The sequence below is a fragment of the Onychomys torridus genome, chromosome 13, assembly GCF_903995425.1.
Source record: "Onychomys torridus chromosome 13, mOncTor1.1, whole genome shotgun sequence".
In the NCBI taxonomy this organism is placed as follows: Eukaryota; Metazoa; Chordata; class Mammalia; order Rodentia; family Cricetidae; genus Onychomys; species Onychomys torridus.
Genome location: NC_050455.1, coordinates 47,355,123 through 47,381,438, shown reverse-complemented (window position 1 = coordinate 47,381,438; position 26,316 = coordinate 47,355,123). Strand labels below are relative to the sequence as shown.

Here is a 26,316-nt window from a genome sequence, read left to right as displayed (position 1 = left end):
AAATTATCAGAGCAAGAATTACTTTGCTTAGTTATTAAATTTAAACAAATTGGGAGGGTAGGGACGTGGGGAGGATCTGAGAGGAGTTGTACGAAGGGAAAACATGACTAAAATATAATTCTGAAGACATTTATTTATTTATTTATTTATTTATTTATTTATTACTATATTTGTGTTTTAATTTTACACATCAGCCATGGGTTCCCCTGTCCTCCCCCCTCCCGCTCCTACCCTCACCTTCCCCCACCCCCTCCCCTCTATTCCCATCTCCTCCAGGGCCAAGACTCCCCTGGGGATTCATTCAAACCTGGTGGATTCAGTACAGGCAGGTCCAGTCCCCTCCTTCCAGACTGAGCGAAGTGTCCCTGTGTAAGCCCAAGGTTCCAAACAGCCAGCTCATGCACTAAGGACAGGTCCAGGTCCCACAGCCTGGGTGCCTCCCAAATAGTTCAAGCTATTCAATTGTCTCACTTATACAGGGGGCCTGTTCCAGCTGGGGGCTCCACAGCCGTTAGTTCATAATTCATGTGCTTCCATTCGTTTGGCTATTTGTCCCTGTGCTTTTTCCAATCTTGGTCTCAACAATTCACACTCTTACAGTCCCTCCTCTTTCTCAACAATTGGACGCCTGAAGTTCCACCTGGGGCCTGGGCAAGGATCTCTGCATCCACTTCCATCAGTTATTGGATGAGAGTTCCAGCTGGACTGGTAGGGTGTTTGGCCATCTGATCACCAGACTAGGTCAGATCAGGCTTTCTCTTGACCATTGCCAGCAGTCTACAGAGGATGCATCATTGTGCATTTAAGAGGACCTCTCCAGCACTCTGCCTATTCCTGTGGTCTTATGAAGACATTTTTAAATAATAAAAAAAAGCACCTGTAAAGTTGGCATAATCTCACAGAATAGTTGGGATGCCTGATGGTACCCCTAACTGCTTGCTTCTGATGTAGTCCCTGGAAGTATCACTGCCTCATCTCCCTGGTGAGTACTGACTAGAGCATGCTCATTGGACACCACTTTAGTTAACAGTCACTGACTGATCATGTGGAATACGATCAATTCTTCCATCCTACTGAAGCAGTCTCTAGACTTATGCACAAATGTTGGCATTTTACAAAAACAACAATAAAACTTCTTAAGTAATGTATCCATTTGGGAGATTTAACTTCCAAGACTTAACAATTTGTCCATTTCCAAAGGAGTGATGTGATTTTCCAGTTGAGGAAGAGGGCAGCCTCTTATTCTGATGACGGTTTTCCCTCTGGGAATCTGATAATCACATTAGAACTTAGCTTTAGCCATGGAAAGAGATGATGATGGAATCATTATTTATTGATCATTAACATTTCCTGTATGATTCACATCAGAACAGATTATCAAAAAAAATTGGGATATGGTTATTTTGAAGCACATCTGGAGTCATCAGGAAACATTGCTAAGTCTTGACTGTACATCTTTGAAATAAAACAATTGTTAATCTTTATCTGTGCCGGTCAACATATTAGTCATTTGCAATGATATCATTTAACCTTCATAATAGCCCCATAGTGTTCCCATTAGAATGGCCTCTATCTTACAGATGGGGAAGCTCTGAGGTCACGGCAGGACATGTGACTTAGGTGCATATCCTCTTAGTCCAATGTTCAACCACACAGACTTCTGGACCACCCCACTCCAGGGCTTCCTTTGCTGTACCAAACTCCATTTTAGCAGATGATTTGTGCTCTGGGGGTATTTTTTTCTGCCTCCCCTGTTTTAGAAGAAACACATCTCTCCATATATACACATCTCTGTAACCACATAGCGTACCCTGCATGGAAAACTGTTTCAAAGTAACACATTAGTAACACCTCTCCTCATGCTGTGAAACTGAACTACATTTTAATAATCTCAGTTTAAATTCATTTTGACAAAAAGCCTTGGGCAAATAAACTCTCTGCTAACATTGTACATGGTTGTCAAGTCAACTGAAAAATATTTTTATCTTATAAAACTTCTCAACTTGTTTAAAAGTCCCTGCCAGGAAGTTTTTGTGATATCTTGCAGAAAGCTGGAGACTGGTCTGGATCTTGAAGATGGTCCCTTCTGATGTTGGAAGAGTTGGATAACACATGCACTCACTCCCATTTTGGGAGTAATTTGGAAAGGATTTGATTTGTAAACAGTAATATTTTAAAAGAGAAGAGTTTTTCTCTAACACAGAGGTAGAGGGAGGAGGGAGAGACAAAACAGCACTGAAGATGTTTTAACAAGCAATAGGAAAATATATCATTTTTAATCTTCCTAAAATACTATTATATATAATAATATATTCTTATATACTATTGTTATTGATGTTATATATTATATTATTTATATAAATATTGAATGGAGTTAGGCCATATAGTGTAATAATGGTTCCCCACAAAGCCACAGACTACAGCATCCCTGGTTTGAGGCACGGAAGCCTCCCTTCCAGTTGCTGGTCAGGGGAATCCAGCAGACTCCAAAATAATAGTCTTCCAGGTCAGTTACTGCTCTGCAATTGTACTTGGTTGCCTCTCAGATCGTGAAGATAGACCCTGTTGCAGAAGACACCATATACTTGAAGGAACAGAGCAGAAACTGACCTGGACGACTCCTTCACACGAAATAATTCTCAGTATCTGAAGGTATTATTGAAAGTTGTCAAGAGAAAAAAAAAGCAACCAAGAATCATACTGAGCTGTAAGGCCTGATAACCCCAATATGACCAGCATGGTAAGGTATCCCCAAGAGTGTAATAGTGGCACTTATATCTTGGTGGTAACAAACAGTTGTGTAATTGAACTTAAGGCACACTAAATAGGAGAGAATTCATGCCTGGTACTGGAAACTTAACCAGCTACCGCTTTCAGGAGAGGTAGCAGACCCTAGAGAAGAACATGCTACTACAATATTTTTCTAAGCCAATAAAAATCCTAACTGTATTTTCAGCACTTAGACACACATAGATATGCAGCTCTCATGCCTTGTCATAAAAGCTCTTGCAGCAGAGTATGTTCATTCATACTCAATGTCCAAACACAGAGAAGTGACTTCATGGTGTTTAGACTCAAGTGGTATATCTACAGCTGATATGTCTTAGGTATAGGTATATCCCCTAGACCTAAGGTTCAGGGAACAGCATGGAAGAGGGGAGGGAAGATTGTTGAGAGCCAAGGACCAGAAGACCTGCTGTGAGATAGTGTCTTCTAGACTTGACAAGGAAGCTGCACCCATGAAATCTCAACAATACCTCAACAATGCCTGAACAAGATCCTCATAAGAGCATCAGTTGAAATGGCAATTTAGATGGGGAAAATCTCACACAGCCCATCCCTAGGTAAAGAGCTACAGAAAGTCAGTGACTGCTGAGAGAAAGACAGTTCCCTTCAAGGATGAACCTCCAGATCATCCAATCCCAAGCGGTCAGCTTAAACACATACACATAAGTAACACTAAATAGGCTCAACACAACAATAATAATTAAAGAAGAGGTCATGGTCTTGAGAAGGGGCCATGGAAAGAATTGGAGGGGGAAGGGAGGAAATAAGGCAATTGCAATTTTCATGTATGAAATTCTCAAAAAAATTTAAAGGTGAACTTCTGGTGGGTGTTAATATGTTTCATGATATAATATTTTCTCTAGAAGCTGTATATTATGCTTAAAAATTAATAAAAAGAAACAAGTGATTATCATGTCTAACTAGAAGTAAATTGGTTTCCATAAAAATGGCACTTGATTCCATCAATCTATCTGATATTATGTAATTGCAATGCTGTGTCCTCATGGAAAAAATAGTTATTAGGCATTATAAGAGATAGTTTTAAATCTTCTATTTATTTTTAGTTTTTAATCACTTAGCTCATTTTAATTTGCAAAAAATCCATGAAAAAATTATTCCCATTAGCATTTCTAAAATATGTGTAAGACAAGGCAACAAATTAGATGTGTGCTAAAATGTTCCTGACATGTATGAAGGTGGTTGTATCTCCAGTCCAAATGTAAAAAAATAAAAATAAACAGAGAGAGAGAAAGAGAGAGAGAGAGAGAGAGGCAGACAGACACAGGCACAAGAGGACAAGAGGTTTCCTTAAACTTTCCCCACATTTCATAAGCCTGCCCTACAGGTGTTGCTCACACTTGATAAGCTCAAACCACGCCCTGGTACTGTTGGAGATGGCATCAGAGATATGATCGAGACCAAGTTGTAGCATCGCTAAGTTTGCTACCCATGGAAGCTGGGGAATTCTTGCTTCCTTAGGACAGGTCCTGAGGTTTTTACCTTAAACACTTCCTTCCTGTCTCCCCTCTGCTGCCACTAGCGCCATCAACAATGACAAGGGCTGATCCTATCCACCTGTGCACCACCAAGTCCCCAGGCTCCCAAGTAAAATCTTTTCATTTTTCTCAACAAGAAGAGATCCTGAAAGTGTGATGAATGGATGGCTTGCAACAGAGTGACAGGGCATGTACATTGACCTGCGGTCCACTTGACTGTATATTCCCTGGTCTGACTACCATCAACCGAAAGGAAACATTGATGGATAGGGGTTAAGAAACTTCACTTTAGTACATTTTCTGGATGATTTTATTTACACAAAGTTCTGAGAACTAATGATACACTAGCTAAAACCTACTCTTTATACCATTATTCAAACCATCTGTCAACTGACTTCAATTTAATTTTGCCTGGAACAGTTAATTCTAGCCTAACATGTGTCATTACACTCTAGTAAAATGCTTTCCTTTGCAAATCTTCATTTCTGTTTCAACTCAGATTTTAACCTTTCATTATCTACAAAGGACTATTCAATAAATATAGGATCTTCAGGCCCATATTTCTAGTGACCTTTAACATCTGTGTCCTTAAAATACAGAGTATGTTAGACATAATTAGAACTACCTTTTATTTCTGGTGAATATTGATGAACATCTGTACACTATTGCTGCCCAGAATGTGTTTAAACCTGCCATTTAAATAAATGCCATTTAACGTTTTTTTTTTTTTTTTCCTTTGAAATAATCAATTTCTTACCAAATGGATATCTACTGCTTTTTCATCAGGTAGAGAATTATAGTAGTACCCATTCTAAAAAGAGAAGAAAAGCAAAAATATGAAGTTTCTCCTAACTGTGGAACTATGAATGAAGGAATGCATGTCTAAAAATCTGTCCCTTTTACTCATTCAGTTGAGGAAGGAGGGACATTGGCCAAGGTGTTAGTGGCAGAGGGAGACACATGGCACACTTCCTGTAGAGAATGCTAGGCAACACAACACTAACAGTAAATTGACCTGTACTGATCACTAATTTCAGAGCAATAGGGTCTATTAAGTATAAAAAATTAATTTTGAATCTTTTCAGGACCAGTAGATTCCTAGAGGTTGACCTTTTATCTATCACTATCATCAGTTATTACCACAGGTAAAGGTCCTGCTTTAAAAATCTTAAGAGATGACAGTTTCCTCAGTTTTAATGTCCTTGTTTATTCAAAAATGTTGGCAAATATTCAATGTACATAGTAATTGGTTTCATAAAGACAGTTTCCTTCCAGTATATCACGTGATCTGACATATTCAGCCCCAACCCTCTCCTAACCTTTGTTTCTTCCTGTCAATCTCCTCCCCTATTTCTCTTATGACTTCATCTCATAAAACATGCAGTACATAATTTTGAATCACATATGAGAGAAAATGTAATAATCATCTTTTCTGAGTAGGTCTTGTTTCTATTAATCCACAATACCCTTTCATTCTGCTTTATGGCTCTGTCTTGTTCTATTACAATGCTGTCTGCTTATACTATAGTTTTTGATCCATTAATTTACTAACAGATTAATAAATAATAACAATAAACATCAGATACTGAAGTAAAGATAAAAATACGTTGATGAACAAGGCTTTCTTAAAGATTATTTTTTTGTTGTTAAGACTTGACCACATTTCTACTGCTAATATGACCAGCAAACTTCAAAGCTTACATTTGTAATTCAGTCTGGTGCCAATCTATGCCAAGTCTACTACAATAAACTTCCTGAAAACACATGAAGAGTTTTTATGTAATTTTAACCTTAAAATAACCCAATCACAAAAGTATTATGCCCAATTGACTGAAGGAAAGCTTGGGTTCAAGGATAACAGGTAACTTAATGTAGAAGTCCAGAAGAGTATGACTCGAATTCAATGGCTAATTATCAAAACCCTACTCCAATAAATGGCATTTTTATAACTTTGAGGGGGTAAATAAATTTTTGATGACTTTTTTTGATATAATATGGGAGTGCAACAGCACTCCGTCACAAGATTATTCCTCTGAGTTCTTAAAAATGTGGAAGTGCTGTTTACTGATGGACATTGGAATTAACGACACTGGTAGAATTACAGCTTCAGGCCCAGTGCCCAGCAGTCCAGGGCCAACACAAAACAAACGGAATGGCATGTTTGTGGGTTCTTCATCTCATGATGCTTTATCAAGGTCTTTTGAAAATTTTCCTTCTAGGTTTTGTGTGTATATATTATGGTTTCTGGTGTTTGGTTTCCATGGGATTTCTGTGGGTATGAACACATGTCTCCATGTCTATACATGCTCCTTACACTTTTTCTGTGGCTCTTTTTCTTCTGTTCTTGCTCGTCGTGAATCATTTTGTTTGTTTTTGTTTTATCTTATCTTTTTTATTTTACTGTTTTTTAAATTTTATTATTATTTAGATAAATATTAGCTTTTTAATGAATGAGAAAGAAACTGAATGAATTTGGATGGGAAGGGAGATGCAGAGGAGTTGGTGGAAGGGAAACCATCATCAGAATATATTATATAGAAAAAAATCTATTTTCAATATAATAGAAACGAAGAAAAAAAACTATGGCTGTACTCATCCTCCTGTGTAATGTACTAAATGAGCCAGTCTGTGGAAGGTGCTCAGATTTGACAAGTAATGCCCAGGATCAAGTTAGTGTTAACTGCATGGTAATGGCATGTCTCCTTTCATTGTTTGTTTAAACCATGCAGATTAATACATTTAGTCTATGCTGATAGCCACAGGCAGACTCTGTTATTCGGAAGTATTTCCACTTGTCTGGTGTGATTTTTCTTGAATGTTGCTGAAAACACATGTTGCTTTGTAGTTTCACAGGTATCGCAATACTTATTTGGAAATGTGCACTTCCTTGATGTCCTGTCTTGATGAAGAATGCAACAGCATAAGGGGGTTTTATTCAAAGTGTCAGAAATGGTTACAGATTGCAAGATCTGCTCTGTATTAGTTCCCTCTACTTCTTACACTGAGTTCTCCAAAGTTTTAAAGAACATGGACTCCAACGAAAATAATCAAAGACATACATGGATCCCAATAACTCACATTATTAATCTATGTGCCGAATGTAAAACATGGTGATGACTTTTACTTACTTGTGACCCATTTCATGAGCAATTGTAAATGCAAGGTTCAGACCATTGTCTTCAGCAATAATACACTTTCTCTCTTCACTACACATTCCATTCAAGTAAGCTATCCCTAAAAGACATCAGCATTATTAATCACATGTCAACTTTAAACTGAAAAAAAAAAAAAAAAATCAACACATCACACGGATCAGAACAAAGAAAATCTAGTCACGTTAATCATTTTTATATTTTGTGTCCTGTATTCTTAGAATAGCATATTTTCTTCAAATATTAGAATTGTTATTTGTTTTTACTCCTTTTTTTTTTTTTTTGGTCTGTGTATGGCAGAGATGTGTACATGCGAGTGCATGCGCACGAGTATGAACGACAGAGGATAATGTCAGATGTCTTTTTCCATTGCTTTCTACCTTCATTTTTGAGTTAGGATCTCTCACCAAACCTGGGGCTCATTGGTTGAGCTAGGCTGCATGGTTAACGAGCTCCAGGGATCTATGTATTTCCATATCCCTAGTTAGCACAGATGTTATCGATGCACACTGCCTCTCCTAGCTTTTTACATGTGTGCATGGGATCTGAACTCAGATCTTCATGTATTCATAGACATAACTTAACTGAGCCTTCTTCGCATGCCCCTCTTTATGTTTGGTATTTTTCTAGTCTTCATAAACTGCCCAAGATTTCAAATGTCATAAGGAGATTTGTGTTCACACTGAGCTCCTTATTTTCCATCCTAGCTTTAAATGGAATAACTCTTAAATTCCCAGTTGTGTGAAAATTGCTAGAGGATACTTTTTTAAGTAGATGCAAATTATGATCTTAAGGAAACAGCTTTCTGAAATTCTTGCACACTGAAGGATAAGGAGGCACTGCTGTCTGATGCAGGTGTCCTGGATGAATGAGAAGTAGTGTCTCTGAAAAAGAACAAAAGGCTGAAAAAAAATCCATTGAAAAAATATGCAAGTGAGTTAATTAAGAAGTAGGGAGGGCCAGCTAATATAAATGAGAGTAAGAAAAAAATGGGTTCAGTGGAAGTTGGAGAGCATGTACTGGAACAGCACCAATGTGTCCAGCTGAGGGACAGGCGACCTAGTAACTGAAGCATACAGGATTCATTTGGGCTTCTGTTCCGGTGATCAGTTGTGGAGAAAGAATACAGAACATGTATTGGCTGTAAACTGAGTGAGAAAGAATGGAAAGATGGGTAGGACTCTGTGTGAGCAAAGAAGCAAGACAAGGAGCCTGAAGATGTGAAGAACAGGATAGAGTAGTAGGAAAAACAGATTCATCCATAATGAAAGGTGGAGATATCTCAGTAGTTAGCAGTGTTTGCTGTACTTGCAGAGGACTGAGAAGGTAATGGTAGCTCCTGCTCACAAAGAAGACACCCCCTCTTCTGGACTCTGCTGGCACTTGTGCTCGCCTGCTCATATCCACCCTTTATAAATTTGATTAGTCCTTGCAACTTCTCATAGACCCAGCTGTGGTTTAAACAATTGAAAATGGCCTTCTGATCCTATTCTACTGATGTGTAAAGTCAGAAAGGGCCACAAGTACTTGGTAAGTTTGAAATTCATTGACCCTAGTTTGGCAGATCAAGGGGATGCCTTTGCCTTGCATGTTGCAGAGAACGCTTGTTACCATTTAAAGGAATTGTATTACTTTGTTTCAAAGGCCACACTTCTGTGTTCTCTTCAAGAGCCCATATGTTTCCCATTATAATGAGGTCTGAGGTTAGTAGGGGAAGGATTTATCACAGCTGTTATTAAAGATAGACACAATACTGACACATTTCAAAGCACCGTTAATGTAAAGAATCCTTGAAATGTAAAGCAAACAAAAACAGCCTTCTAGTTTCTCATCTAAACAAAGTAAGTTATGTACCAGGATGCAGGAGAATCTTTCTTCTGAAAAAAAGAAATAAATTTGCAAAGATATACCTAAGGAAGTCCATGGGAGACTTCTGAAGCGTTGCAGGATGCATTTACCAAAGACTCTGGATGAAATTAGAGCTCGTATCTGACCAGAGAGATAAACACAAATAGAACTAAGTGTTCCTCCTCCGGAACTGTTGCTTTTATGACCAGCTGGACCACCTTGAATTTGAAGTTCTGGCTTTCCTAGCACAAGGTTTCGGGAGAGCTGTAGGTAAGTTATTTATCCTATAGCTTGTATCTATACATTATTTACCCGTGAGAGATATATTTCTTGAGGTTTATTGTAGTCAAAATTGTTATCTATAATGAGCATGAGAATCCAAATATGTTGAGCATACTTTTAATAATGTGAGTCACACAAACACCCATTTTAAAATAGAGACACTAAGATATGTACAAGTAGGTAAGATATTAGAAATAGGAAAATTAAAAAAAAAAAAAAGGATCCACTAAAGAGGGAAAAAACAGACAGGCATTATAAAAAGGAAACCAGCTGCTGGCATCACAAAGGAGGTGAGAAGTAGAAAACAACAGGAAAGGGCAGATATCACCAGGGCAAACAAGTGAACATGGGGAGGGGCAGAGAGATGCTCATGAGAGTAGATGGTTCTAGAAATGTGTGTTCTGGCAGCCTGTCTCTACAACAATTGATTGAATATGGACTGTGCTTAAAAGGATTAAAAGTGAAATTCCCTGAAGCAAAGATTAATAAATCGTGGTATCCTTTAAGCATTAAATAAAAGGATAACTTTGAAGAATGAAAATATATGTCTCATACTCAATAATAAAAAAAAAGCCTGAGAGAGTAGGATAAGAATGCCCAGATACTGAAATGATTTCATCAACCTTTAACATTCTTATAAATATAGTAATCTGTCCTACTAATTGGCTTAGTGCTAGGTTATTTAACAAACAAACAAACAAACAAAAGACAGAATTCTAGGGTTGTAAAAGTACAATTATACAAGTTATGAATGTGATAGCAATGTCATTATAAGATGCCGGTAAACTGTGTCAGAGGAGCAGCAGGTGGCAATTGAGGATCAAGGTGTCAGTTCACCACGAAGCAACTCCCTGATGGGTTAATCTCAGATAGACAAGGCCATGGGAATACTGACTCCAGAATGTCTTTTTCTTCTGCTGTGCCTTTACATGTTTGCTCCTGTTATCTTTCTCTGCTATCTGGCATGGTGTGAATGGGTGTGAGGAGATCCTTATTGCCTTCAATGTAGTGTATTTACATCATGGAAATATCCTGTTCTATGGGGCATTTTTACCTGTGGATCACTGTGAAGATGATTCCTCCCCAAGTTGTACTGCCTAATAAGAATAATGGCCATGGCCGGGCGGTGGTGGCGCACGCCTTTGATCCCAACACTCGAGAGGCAGAGCCAGGCAGATCTCTGTGAGTTTGAGGCCAGCCTGGTCTCCAAAGCAAGTTCCAGGAAAGGCGCAAAGCTACACAGAGAAACCCTGTCTCGAAAAACCAAAAAAAAAAAAAAAAAAAGAATAAAGTCAGCTTTTGATAAATAAAAATAAATTCAAGGAAATGGTGTGCAGCTAGGGCCTACAAGTTTCACCTAAGGAAGTACATTAGCTCAAGTTAATGATTAAGAAAAACAATTGAGTCCCAGGACCTAGGCTGGCTCAAATTCCTTTAATTTTAATGCTGAAAGATGCAATCAAAACTTTTGGTGTGCATTATTATCTGAAACAAACCTTTAAAATAACTTCAGGTTAGATCAGATGCTTTGATAAAGGCTCTGAGATTAAAAAAAAAACAGAAAACAATCTAAATTCACAAGGACACATAGCTAAGGTAAAAAATACAAAGTAGCCCAATTGTTACTAGCTGATGTACTTTCTTGCTAGGGATGGTTGATGATCAAAGGTGATGATTAATTCATTGTACTCATTCCTGCCCTCAATCTCCTTATATAAGAAACTATTGATGAGTGGGTATGCACCCTAAAGATTTAAAGTACAAGTGACTGATGGTTTTTACATATAAACGTTTAGGTTTGTGATTCCTTTAAGACTCCTTATAAGATTACCTTCCAAGATAAAAAAAAAAGTGATTGATTCTTTCTTTGTAACCGAAGTATGCAGCCTGCCAACAAAAGAGTAGGTTGAGAAAAAAACACTTTCTGCTTGCTCATGGTCTGTTTATCTGTAAAAAATTACTTAGATGTAAATGTATGTGAGCTACTGGGGTGACTTCTTTTTTTAATCATGTAAGGGACAAAAAAACAAACAAACAAACATGCTTTTACCTGTATTCATTATAATCACTCACTTGAAAAATAGAAGGTAACCACATTGCAATTTTCATATTGCCTGAAAGATTTTGTTGTGGTAAACAAGCTGTAGAAGTAAATATACAGTATGAAAAATAGAGGATAAAGAAGGAAACCATCGGGAGAGTGTAATCGTCTTTTTCCCTAACATCCTCAGATAGAAAAGTCTAGAAAGTGCTGACTCTGTGGGTTTCCCTTTGAGCCCTGTGCTGCTGGAAGCTGTCCCCACTAGGCAGCAATTTCAGAATCTCTTAAAGCAATTTACAGCATCATCAACAGTGCAGTTTCTATAAGTACTAAGGAAAAAATGACTTCCAACATCAAAAAGAACATAATAAAAAAGTGTAGTAACTCCCTTCATAAAACAAGGTGCAACACTATGTAGATGCTAAAGTATTGTTTGTATTTTAACACGTGGCTTGTCTGGAACTCCTCTTGTGAAAAAAAAAAAGTTGAATGTTTAACAAAGCTTAAAAGGGAATTCTCAGGTAAAAAAAAAAATGTTCTCAAATTTTCAAAGTTGAAGACTTGGTGAAAATTGGAAGTGGTTACAACCTGTATACCGTATTTAGGGTTTCTATTGCTGTGAAGAGACATCGTGGCCACAACAACTATTATAAAGGGAAAAAACATTTAATTAGGGTGGCTTAAACTTTCAGAGGTTTAGTCCATTTTCATCATGGTGTGATGTGATGACATGAAGGCAGAGGAGGTGCTGGAGAAGTAGCTGAGATTCCTACATCTTGACTCACATGCAATAGGAAATGGTTTGTCTCACTGGGCATGGCTTGAGTGTATATGAGACCTCAAAGCCCACCTCCATAGTACCACACTCTCATCAACAAGACCACACCTACTCCAACAAGGCCACACCTACTCCAACAAGACCACACCTACTCCAACAAGGCCACACCTACTCCAACAAGGCCACACCTACTCCAACAAGGCCACACCTACTCCAACAAGGCCACACCCCCTAGTGCCATTCCCTTTGGGGGCCACTTTCGTTCACACTACACTGTGTAACATCAAGTGAGAGGATTTATTATCACACACGGCTTCAATATGGATGGGGGTGTAGATTCTATGGATGAGGACCTGAGATCCACAATCAAATTAGAAAAATTGGAATTGATGCTGCTTTTTGTTTTTAAACGTCCATGAAAATTACTTCAAAAATCTTGCCGTTATTGAAAATCAGCCAAGTCGCGTGGATTGAACAAAAGTGAGAATGTTAGAAAAGACTCTGGTAGAGAAATGAAACCCAGGTTACTGTGAATGTAAGTGTGAAGCTTCGAATAGAATGTAAAATGTAATAGAATGTAAAAAGTACACTGAATATAATATAATGGGTCTGAAAATGTTTACTCAGTCCAGGAAATATGACTTAATCATCTCAGCAAGCATAAAGAGGGGAAATGAAATCCGCCAAATAGGGCTTCAAGATAAAATTAAAACCAAGCAAAGAAATGGTCCACTGGGCCAAAACACAAAACCCAGTAAAAAAATAAATAAATAAAATGATAAAAACAAAAGATATTTGAACATAATGATTTAAAAAAAAAAATGATCCCTAGGCCTCATCCTGTGGCCATGTTGGTATCCAAGGTCTGTGCTGCCACTGGAGCCATGGTGCTCTCTGGTCCAGGGATGCCGCTGAGCACCATGTCTGGATCAGTGGCCTTGCAGCAGCCAAGGTCTGTGTTAATGTCCGTAGTTCCTGATACCATCAAAGGCAATGTGGATGCCAGGGGCTAATCCCAATGGTTTGGACTGACCAGCTCAACTACCACCCAGATCCACATCCTGGGCCTTGGGTTGGCACCAGAAACCAGAGAAGCCTTGAACCAGACCAATTACTCATTACAATGAACATTTTGCAGGTGGGGCTGATTGGACAAAACGGTCTACTGCGTGGCACACCACAGCTCCCAATGCCACTAGGATGAAGGAAGATGGGTTGGAAAGACAGGAGTAGCTGAGAGATATGGAGGTCCTGGAAGGTGAGTGGGATTAGGATGCATGATGTGAAATTTCCAAAGAGTCAATAAAGAACTATGTTTTTTAAAAAAAAAAAACAAAACACAAGACCCATCTTCAAATGACCATCAAATTTAAAATATATCTTTTTGTCTAATTTGATAAACAGATGATTTTATGATACTCCATATAAAAATATTAGTATAATAAATTGCTTTTAAGACTAAGAATTTGTACTGACATGTGATGAAAGTTGTTCAAGTATATACACAAATGTTTATTATAGGCAGCTATAATATCCTAGCCTAATATATATTATATAGTTATAAAAAGTACATAAAATAATATGATTAACCCCCAAGTTTGAAGATAGCAATTTAAATAATTTTAGACTGAAACAGGGGAATGCAGGAAGAAACAGACATCTCCATATGGCATTGCAAACATGATCCTTTCCAAGATTCCTGTTAAACTTCAGTGACTATCCTGGTGGCAATAAGAAGTGGGACCTTTAAGAGGCTCTTAGGTCACAGTACTCACCATTCATGAATGCTAACACTGTTAGTGTGAAAGTGAGTTGGTTACTGTGTGACTAGGTCCTGATGGAAGCATGTTCAGCCTGATCTCCCTGGTGTCCTCCTTGATCACTTGCTGTCTACCACATTATGACCCAGAGAGAAAGCCCTATTAGAAGTCAGAATCTCTGATCCCCAGAACCATTACCCAGGCTCTGTCATTTATGTTACAGTTATAGAAAACAGACAGAGAATAGTACAAAAGACAATGGTTGAAGGCATGAATGTTTAAGATTTTAACATTTAAAATAAAGAGAACTAAAATAAATGTAATCTTATTAGGCTATGGAGTGATAAATGGAGTAGAGCTGTTCAAATGATTTAGCAATATCAAGGGACCAACAAAAAGGTTAAATATAATAGTAAATAATCACAAGATAACATCAGAGCCATGCACAGCAAGTCCAGAGGAAAATGCCATACAAATATTAGATTTGTTTTAAATAATAAAACAGTGAGGAAGACAAGACAACAATAAATACAGATATTTCCAATAAAATTTATTAAAAACAAGGACTACTCTGAGTTGAAACTAAAATTATAAGACTAGACTATATTTTTTTCATTTTTGAGATCATAATATAATTTCAGCATTTCTCTCTTCCCTGTCCTAACTCCAAACTCTTCCATATATCCTCTATTTTTTCTTAAATTCATGGCCTCTTTTTCATTAATGTTTCATATATATGTATATGCATATACATATATGTGTGTGTGTATGTATGTATCTATGTATGTATATACATATATATTCCTAAATACAACATACTCAGTCTGTACAAGGTTACTTGTATGTATGTTTTCAGGGTAATCATGTGGTACTGGGTAACTAATTGGTGTACTCTTCCCTGGAAAAGACTATTTCTCCCACTTTCAGAATTCCTTAGTCACCTGCGGTATTTTGTGTAAGGTTGAGGCCTTGAGGGCTCTCCCCATCCACCCTGGCCTCTCTATTGGTGTCATTCTTGTTCAGTTCATGTTCATGCAGTCAGACTGGTGAGAATTTATAGGTATAGCTTCTGACATTGACATTCCGACCCAATCTCACATCAGACTCCCTCATCATATGCTCCTACAATCCTTCTGCCCCATCTTCCACAATGTTACCTGAGGCTTACATGTAGGGGTGTTCAACTTAAGACACACTCAACAAAGGGAAAACCATGCCTGATACTATCTAGCCAACTGCTCAGAGCTAGCGAAGTTACGCACCTTGGAGGAGAACCACTATTTTACAAAACTAGCCCAATCCCTAAAAACAATCCAAACATTTGTCCTTAAACACACAGATTAGTATAATCCTTTTCTCTCATCAAGGAAACTTCCCTTTCTAACAGACATAGACAAGTCCAGAACACCAAGACTACATAATTAAAAAAGAACTTATATCATGCACAAAAGTAATAACATCTTAAATATAAGCATAGAAATACATGCAACATTCATACAAGCCAAAAGTAAAAGAAACAATAGAGATAATCCATAGGGGAGAAAGATAATTATGCGATTATATAGATGCAAGAGGTGCGCCAAGGGGTGGCTGAGCAAAATTCACTGTAAGTCATTTCCCCCATGGACACACCACACTTAAAGGCCAATCATGCACTGAACTACCTTCACCAAAGCTAAGGAAATCATAGGAAAGGGCATAGGGTCTGTTTCTAGAATAACAAAACAAAAAGACACCTTGAGAAGATTCCTCTTTCAATGCAAAGCAGGCCAGATAAAGACACTTCCCACTTTTGAGATGGAGACAAGATCAAGCCTTTATGTTGGACATGAAACCCAGTACCTGGCTACAAGCTGAAAAGTGTTACTGACCTTCCTGCAACTGAACTGTGTTAGGCCAGGCAGCTGTCACCTCAAGCAGCCATCTTCCAGCCTCGTTCTATCTGGGCCTTGGGAGGACAGACTATCTACTGCTGTTTACTGAACACATCAAAAATGTATCTGGGAAAGGGTTGGCCTTGGATTGCCCTGTAGTGCTCACATAGTGACAAGACATGCAGTGGAGATCCCTGGCAACCATGAATATGGCAATAGCCAGTGTCTAAATGGAACACATGGTTAGAGAGTTGGAGAAAAGAAGGACATGATTAGAATGTCAGGAAAATGTGGACAAACAAAGCCAGAGAAAGAAGAATGAAATAATAACCTACCCCTTCAGTATCCAGATGATTCCACATAGCAATATGAATCAAGACCTTCTAGGAAACTGTGACCTCATCTAACACTCAGTGTGACAAAAACCAAGAGGATAAAGTGGGTACAGAGGAACAGGCAGAGAATTAAAAAGAGCTGTTTAAATCTTGCAACAGGCTACTGTCCTACACACAGGTAACGAGATGTGGCTGAATGGCAGAGATAGAAGTAGCATCCAGACACTTTAGAGGACTTCTGTGACAGGAGCAGCTAAAGCCACTTACTTATCAATGTTGCCAAAAGGTGACACATAAAACCTAAAATTCCTCGAATGATTCATTCTTTCTATCCATCTACACTGGCTAAAGTTGGTTATTTCCTAAATATGGCAAGCACGTTTTCCTCCTTAGTCCCGCCTCACCTGGGTAATCCTATGTCTGGAACATTCTCTTTCTAGCAAGTTTCTACAGAGCTCAAACTCCCCACTCCCCAAAATATCAATGATTACTTCAATGAGGGTATGTATTGATCATATTTAAAATCATAAATTCCTTACTCCCGTGGTGAAGCTTCCATATTTTTGTTCTCTTCCCACCCCAGAGCTCACCCTTCCTGCTCATCCTGCTGCTGAAGACACCTCTCAACAGCACCTCTTCCTCCATATGCCCCTTGCTTAAACAATCCACTTCTCTGGGGTCAATGGCAATCAGTTAAAGTAGCCCTGGAACTGCCTTGTCTTCCACTCTGGGTAATAAGTTACTATTTTTAATAGTTCTCATCTTGAACCATTCTGAGCACACCATATTTTGGAGTACTAAACAGGTACACTGGTCTGTAGAGTTCACCTACTTTCATTTCCAAATCTCTGGCAAGGTTCTAGACAAAATGTTGGTGCTATGCAGGAAGAAGGAAATAAAAGGTGGTACAAGTAAGTACTTAGGAATAACCCGAACTTCTGAGGGAAGGGAAGGAGGTCACAGCAGAGAACACAGTCGCAGCCACCTTTTCCCCTGGTCTTGAGGACAATTGTCCTCCTCACTAAGGCAATGAGAAGGTAATTGTGTGTCCTTTCTGTTATATTCTACATTATTCTCCTTCATGTGAGCTTCTAATTCCTCTTCAGACTATCAGAGCAGATCACTTGACTTTGGAAGATTAAACTTTTAAATGGAACCAGATCCTACAGTCTATGGTTGTTCTGATTTATCCTTTATAACCCATTCATAAAATAGAAAACCTAAAACTCTAATCCACTTTCTACTGAACCAGAAAATACAGTGTGGTGGCACACTAAAAAGGTCATATATGGTGAATCATACAAGCAATTCAATGACAGAAACTTATTGCTGAGTCTCCACAAACCTAGCTGGGAATCAGTATTTCCTTTTGATAACTAAAGTCAGAGTTCTCAGGCTCCCTATATCATTTTACTTACAAACAAAATAAATTAACTGGTTTTGAAGATTTCATCTGCCTTAGAGATGAACAACCAGACTTTTATGAAAGTTGAGATTAGCCAGAATTAATTTGTGTGAAGTAATGCTAAGCATACAGATGGAAAACATTTGTGTTCTGATTGCATATAAATCAGGAATTTTGGCTAATACACACTTATAATATTATAACATAATCATATCCCAAAGGTATTGAACAGGGACAAACACCAGGCTACCAAAACTGTAGAAATTACTTTCTTAGTAAAAACATTCAAACTTTCAAATGGTTTGGCTCCCATCTCTGTGCTTATTTTTAATAATTTTTTCTTAATAAGTTGCTTTGTTCTCAATATAGTCATCTATTTAAGTAAAAAAAATATGTTTAGAGATTTGAGAAATCTAAATACTACTACAATTTTGAAACAAATACAACTACAAACATTTATTGTTAAATGTGATTATAAATAAAATGCTATATTTATTATTAGAGAGATTAAAGTTATAATACTATAAATATAAGCTTAATATAATGGTTTGAGTTTTTTGTTTTGGGGGTTTATGTTTTGTTTTGTTTTATTTTGGTTTTGGTTTGATTTGGTTTTTCAAGACAGGCTTTCTCTGTGGAGCTCTGACTGTCCTGGAACTCCCTCTGTAGACCAGGCTGCCCTCAACCTCATAGAGATCTATCTAATTGTTTCTGCCTCCAGAATGTTGGGATTAAAGGTGTGTGCTACCACTGACCAGCTTAATGTAATGTTTGGGTATAATTCATCAAGTTAAATATACACTTAAGGATAAGTGACTCCAAGTGTAGTTTCCAGTACAATTTTAGTTTTATGGCGTTCCCCCCCCCAAAAAAAAGTGTTAATTTTTTTAAATTTCTAAATGGACTTTAATACTGATTTGTTCATGATCTATTTGATGGAGTATAAAGTAGGCAAAGTAATGAAAAACAAGATTTTAGGAATTGACATTCATGTCTAAACTGATCAAACTATACAATTTAAATAGATGCAGATGTTGGATACCAATTATACTCCATAAGGCCATTTTAAGAACTTGTCTAAAATTAATGATTAGTGCTCTTGTATCAAATAAAAAAAAGACTGTCTTGCAATTTCATGTTAGATTTGGGAAAGTTTGTTCTCTCTAAAACAGTCTTCACATTGGCAATAACTCCCCAGCAGAGCAGGAGTGCTAAACAATTTAGACACTGAATTCCAAGTACATGTGAACCTGCCAGAAACATGGTGACTTTAAATATTAAACAGGCCTGCCTTTATTTGTAAAAATAATTATCTTTTACCAAAGTAAATTCTTGAAAAGTTTGGAGAGACAATGCTGTCTTGTAAGAGATACTTAGCAAATACCACTTCTGTGGATGACTTTGGGTAACCGGCGCTGCACACATAGTTGCCATTCCTCAATGTTCATAAGAATAGCTCTAATAAACCACATGGAAGTATTTGGATATTTCCTAATTAATATGGTTTTGATTTGAGAAGAAAGATGTTTAAATATGTTTCAGTCTCCAGTGTTTGAGCTGCATTTAAGCAGTTTCTAGTAGAGACAAAAGTTACACTTAATATCAATTTTGAACTGTAAGGCTTTGAGAAGTGAGTAAAGGACAACAAGCTTTGTTCTTATGCTTTAGAATCATGTGTCCACAAGATAGCTCCACAACATGTCTTGCCAAAGTAGACATATGAACTATGTGACTTACGTTCTGGACAGCACCTAAGAAGATATCCAACAGCAGCTAAGAATTATGGAAGACAAAGTCAGCCTTGCTTCTACTGCGAAACGCAAAATCTAATCTCTCCTATGTGTTGCCATGTTTGTCCTTCAAGATCATCCTATTTATGTACTCATAACCTCTGAACCTTTTTTAAGCCTTTGTTTCATTAAGCTTGTTTTGAGGTCTTTCCAGGGAGTTAAGCAGACCAACAGCTCCTTCTTTTCCATCTCTAGATGACATATTTTTTATAATGGTCTTTCCATAAATTGCTTATTCTATTTACCTACTGAAGAGCATTTCAATTGTATTGAGGATTTGACAATTATGAACACAGCAAGTTTAAAGTTTCATGAATGCATAAACTAATGCATTTTTTTCATGGCAGACTTTAAAATATAATAGGAATAAGTGAGGATGAGCAGGTATTTTTGTAGTAGAATGTAGAGTATTTGGCAATTTGCCCAAGAGTGGCATAGCTGGATCACATGGTAAGTCTATTTCTAGCTTTTACAGGTATCCTCACACTGATTTCCATAGTGGCTAGACCAGTTTGGAATTCCACCAACAGTGAATGAGTATTCTCCTTCCTCCACATCCATGCCAGCATTTGTTGTCAGTTTTTTGGTTATTTGTCTTTCTGTCTTAGCCATTCTGACAAGTATAAGGTGAAGCCTTATAGTAGTTCTGATTTGCTTTTTCCTGAAAGCTAAGGAAGCTGAACCATTAAAGTATTTTTCTCAGCCACTTGTATTTCATCTTTTGAGAACTCTGTTTAGTTGCATGTCCCAATTTTTAATTGTTTTTTTTTCTTGGTGTTTAGGTTTTTGAGCTATATCTTGGTCTTTAGGATATGTATGAGAGAGAGAGAGTGAGTGAGTGTGTGTGTGTGTGTGTGTGTGTGTGTGTGAGAGAGAGAGAGAGAGAGAGAGAGAGAGAGAGACTGACTATCAGATGTATATCTGGTAATTATTTCCCCATTCTCTGGGCTGCTTCTTCACTGTAATTATGTGTTCTTTGAAGTAAAGAAGTATTTTAGTTTCATGAGGTCCCATTTGTCAGTTGGTTTCAATGCCTTTCCTGCTGCGTTTCTTATTCAGAATAAGCTGGAGTACTCCATACTTTCCCTGCTCTATTTACAAAAGCTAAGAAATAGAGACAACCTAATTATCCATCAGTGGACGAATGGATAAAGAAAATGTGGTGAATATACACAACAGATATTACTCAGCATTGAAAAATAATGAAACTCATAACAGTTAAAAGGATCGAACTGTAAATAATCATTCTGAGAGAGGTAACCAGACCCAGAAGACAAATGCTATACATGCACTTTCTCATACGTGGATGCTAATTTTGAACCTTTAGATGTGTTTAAGTTGAATTATACATATAAGGTAGAAAGCTAATAAGGGGCCATGAAGGTATTTCAAGGAGAGAGGGTTAAAATGTAGGTGGCATGAGAGGAAAGAGAAACAATGAAACAAGAAGAGATACATTCAGTCGGGAATGGGAAGGCTGGATAGAGAAGGGAGTATAGGAAAGAAAAACACTAAAGACCTTTGAAAACACAGTGTGAAAACACCTACTGTAGAAGTTCCCCAAAATATATACACAAACATAGGTAAAAGAGGTTTAAATGGAGTTGCCCAATACCCTGTGGTGGGGTGGGGACAGTCTCCCCAGAAATATGTTATAGAAGTAAACCAGTCACTTTCTGATTGGATTGAAAGCTTGTATGCCCCATACCCTTAACTAATCCAACAATCTACGGCTGTCTAGGTCACAGCTCAGCAGGACCTACTATTGTTATTCTCCCAAATGGACATAGTAATAAATTGTCCCCTAAGTTATTATCTTACACTACTAGATTATTGCTTCTCTCCACCTATCAGAGAAGCTTATTCTTTGCAGTTGGTAGCAATTAATTCAGAGACACAATACAGGCCAATATGCAGAGAGGAAGACTGTGGAGTCCACAGGTTTAAATGAACATCTATATCACATCCTCCCCAGACTAGACTAGAGAGTGGATTAGAGAGTGGAAAGATATAAGAGCCAAAGGGAGTGGTTTTCCCTAGCAAAGTAGCATTTACCAGACACAACAGCCGCACACACAAACTCACATTGGTTATGGCAGCATACACAATGCTTGTACAATAACAAGCCAGACCTAATCTCAGCACGGATTCAGGAGGGAGGGTCATGAAGCCCTTAGCTGGGGATCTAGTAGTAGTTAATGCCTCTTGGGAGAAAGAAAGTTACTTTTTGTTTTCAAGGATGTAGGCTCTAAGAGGCTACACATGTTCCAGTAGATGTTTGTATACCAATGAACATATAAGCAGCATTAACAAATTCAGTGAGTATTTTAAAAAAGAGAGGGAGCATATGAATTATGGAGTAAAAGACAAAAAGAGAAAAGGTGGAATGGAAGGGAAGGAATGGTGAGGTGGATCGGATCCAAACATATTCTATGCAAGTATGAGTATTAAATATAATATTGAATGTAAAAGGCATTAAATAGTTGACCTCAGTAGTATCTTTTAAGTCTTTAAAGTCTACATACTTCTCTCTGCTTTTGGAGCCATGATATGGGAGAAAATGCTGTTTAATGAAAAATAAGCATTAAAATGAGGCTTAACCTCTTCCTCTCACCAAATAAAAATGATTCCTTCTACAGAAATGTGATTTAGAGAACGTACTAGTGTCTGGAAAGGGAAATGTCTGTGAATTCTTACATGCAAACTGTCAACATAAATTAGTTATTTAAATAAGTTTAGTGTCTACATGTGTTTCTCTCTAGCAGTTGCTCCAGAGGTGGCCTTTAGGCCATTTTAATAACAAAAGCCAAAATATTCAGAAGCACAGAGAAAATAAACTACATCATTCTAACCTGAACACAAACAGTCAAAGAATAATCTGTTTAAAAAAATATTGCAGTTTCTGAATACCAAAGCACCATGTCTTAACAATGGAGTGCAGAGAGGGCTGGGACACTGTGGAGCTGGAAATCAGGGTGGTTGGTATTTTCCCCTACCAGAGATAAGTATCACCTCTCCAGTCTTCCATCGTGTAAAATCCTTCAGCAGTTACATGCATACTCAAATGCACACACATGAACATGAACACACACACACACACACACACACACACACACACACACATACACTCACACTCACACAGACACTAAGCCTTCTCACAGATCATCAATAATTTCATATTCATAGTAGTATTTCCAAAGACAATCAATAGAACCCTGGACTTCTAAAACACCCTTTTAGCAGGTCCCTTAGCATCCAGTCAAGAGATATATGCAGGTTAAATACAGTTAGCAATTTTATTAATGATGAAAAGCAATGGTAGGTTAAGAGCCCTAAACAAAATCAGACAGTGCATTAATTTTTCCGTCACTTTTTTTCCTACTGACACTCACTGCCAGGAGGAAAATACCTGTAATTCTAGTGCTCTGGGGACAGAAGTAGATGGATCTGTGAGTTCTAAGAGGCCTAGTCTATGTAGTGAATTCCCAACCAGCCAGGGCTACCTAGCAAGAACCTTTCTCAAACAAACAAACAAAGAGGCCCCTCACATCATAGTCACTAATTCTGGGACAGAAGCGTCCAGGCAACAGGCATGAGAATCAGATGTGCACTTCCATTTCTCTCCATTACATAAATGTACTATGGTATAATAAATGGCTCACATCCGGGACTGAGATCCACACTCCCTCCTGTATACCCACGGTGATACCCACTAATATATGACCATTCCTCACTGAGAAAGAGGCTATGACAGACCTGGCCGGGTACTGAGTGACTGTCTGAAGCAGCCGCTTTACAAGTGTCAGAGTGTGTTAACCCAGAGGGGAATTCAGGTTTTCGGGGTATTAAAAAAAAAAAAAACCAAAAAAAAAAAAACCAAAAAACACAAAACATGCCATTTTCAGAAAGTAATAAACAGCCTAAGCCTAATTTAAACTTAGGTGTCTGACTTCAAAATTCATGATCCATCTGTTCTATTTCAGAGACTTTTTCATCTGTGAAACAATACAGTGATGAGAAACTGGAGAGCTCAGGTTTTAAAGGCATTCAATGAAATATCCTCGAAAGCATTGCTGCAATTGCAATGCATGCCACAAAGTTCTCCATTGATTTTAAACGTCATTATCCTCCTCCTCACAGAACACAAATCCCTGACGTGGACTAGAAGCCTTTAACCACTGTCAATCACCCCACGCTCTATCAGAAAGTGTAGGGAGAAAAGTCAACATTCAGCCACTCATTTTCTAAACTAATGAACCCTGAAGTCATTCCTTTCTCTTTCTGAACACCCTTGTTACAACATCTAGTATCTAACAGGCTGAAGCCAAATCAAGGATAAATAAATCATGAAAGAAGGATCATGTTTTAGGAAAAGCATCTGACAGAACTACCACCCTTCACATTGTATTGGGAGATTTAAATAAAATGTGCATAAATAATGTTTTACTGATTTGAACCTGAAATTTCTTTGCTTGACTAGAGATCGCGTAACCTCATAAGAAAGTTGACAAAATATCAATGCCTAAAATTTTTTTTACATGATAAACCTTATATATGTCTATTTAAAACCAATCAAACCTAGAAACACCCTTCTCATCAAAATGGAAAAAGCAAGATAAATCTACATGCAATCACTATAAAGCATGAGAAAATTGCCTTGCAGTGACATAGCATGAGAAAATTGCCTTGCAGTGACATAGCATGTCCTCCAACAGCCATGCATACAATTGTATACATGTCTGATTGACATGGTACTATATATTTGTGAGGTGCAGAGTGATGGCTGGATACGGACACACTACACAATAACTAACTGTGTTATACTTCCTAACAAATCAAAGAGAAACATCCTCTATTGTCCTGATTGTAGAAGAGAAGTTACGAATATTGTCCCATACTCTTCTGTTTTGTGACAGAATACATGAGGATCAGGATAGATTTCTTCCCCCACATCTTAAAATAACAGAAACAAAAGACTTAAACTGGCTTAAATAATTTAGATTTACATTGGCTCCCACTTCAATGAACCTAAACATTAAAATGTGTTCTAGGGTTTAGACTCAGTGGTTTAAGTGTACCTTGGGAGAAAGACATCTTCAGTGGAGAATGCTATATTAATAGTAGGCCTGCTTTCCTTTGTGATTGTAGTGATCAGAGTTGGATTATTCCTCATTTGTATCTGTTGATACATGTAGGAACCATTGATGGCCCCTTGAGACAAACATGAGACAGCTTGCAGTCTCACCCAGAGCAACTTCATATGCTAACCTGGCTTGGGCCTGGCATCTGAAATCCTGTTCTTGAACAGCAGAGACAACTCACACAGATGCCACTTCAGTGGTGGAGTCCCAGCACTTGTTTGAACATGGTGAGGCATTGATCGGCTGCCATTTAAAGATCTGGGTATGTGTGAATGTGTGTGGAAAGTGCATCTCTATTGAGATAAGAGTGATTGATGATCAAATAGTCCGTGGTTAGGATGATTAAAACCATGTTGTGTTTCAGTGGTCAGGTAAAGGAAAAGAACACAACTAAAAGAAACTGGTGAGAATATGTGGAAGACTATATCTGAGTGAAGTCGGGTTTCTTTGGGTGTTTAGCTCTTATGTACTAACAGGCCCTTCTGAATCAAGTAGTCCCTAGACTTCATAATCATCAACTACTTTGTAATGATATTTCACACTTTATCCAAGAATTTAAATATACGAGGATACTGATGAGCAACCTAAGTGATAGAACTACTTAGTCATTTAAATTTCTAGCCACCTAAAAGTGTTTTATGTTAAGAACTGTTTTGCCTGCATGTATATGTGCCATGGATATGCTTGGTGTTCATGTAGGGCAGAAGAAAGTTGGCTACCCAAGGACAGGAATTGTGGGCTGTAGTGACCCGGCCATGTGGATGTTGGGAAGTGAATCTGGGTCTTCTGAAGAGAAGCAAGGGATGTTAACTGATGACCCATCTATCTATTTTTAATTGCTCATTTGCAATGAACAAATGAGAATCTGCAAATGTGTAAGTTAAAATACTTGCTACCCTACAGAAAGAAACCTTACACAATATATGCAAAAATCAGATCATACTCTTGAATGTACCTTAATAATGATTCCTACTCCTACATCTACATAACCTAGAATGGAAGAATATACATTCATTCATACACACACACACACACACACACACACACACATATAATACATAGGTCTGTTTTTTTACATTTTAATCTATTTTATATGTATAGGTGTTTTGCCTGTATATATGTCTATACACTATGTGTGTGCATGGTGCAAGAAAAAAATGAGAAGCCAGGCGGTGGTGGCGCACACCTTTAATCCCAGCACTCGGGAGGAAGAGCCAGGCGGATCTCTGTGAGTTCGAGGCCAGCCTGGGCTACAGAGGGAGTCCCAGGAAAGGCACAAAGCTACAAAGAGAAACTCTGTCTTGAAAAACCAAAAACAAAAAAAGAAAAAAGAAAAAAAGAAAAAGATAAAAGAAAAAAAAAAAATGAGAAGAGGTCAGCAGATCCCTTGGAACTGTAAATAAAGCCAGTTAGTTATGAGCTGCCCTGTGTGTGTTGGAAACTGAACCCAGATTCTCTGGAAGAACAGTCTGCTCTTAACTGACGAGCCAGCTCTCCACCTGTCTTGTTTCTTTTAATAAGTAATAACATTGGTGCCCTTGTTTTTAGTAGACATACATGTGGTTTTTGTTCAATAACCAGAAAGACAGGCACATGTATTCTATTGGCTCCAGGGTAACCTTACTGG

The 26,316-nt window shown here is 37.9% G+C and overlaps 1 protein-coding gene across 1 annotated transcript in view; it reads right to left on the bottom strand.

Moving 5' to 3' along the window:
- Positions 1-26,316, bottom strand: part of Adamts19 (ADAM metallopeptidase with thrombospondin type 1 motif 19) — a 201,636-nt gene that overhangs the window by 98,939 nt on the left and 76,381 nt on the right. The window contains exon 8 of the mRNA XM_036205317.1: positions 7,412-7,517. Coding sequence (XP_036061210.1) covers positions 7,412-7,517 — 106 coding nt within the window. The remainder of the gene's footprint in view (positions 1-7,411; positions 7,518-26,316) is intronic.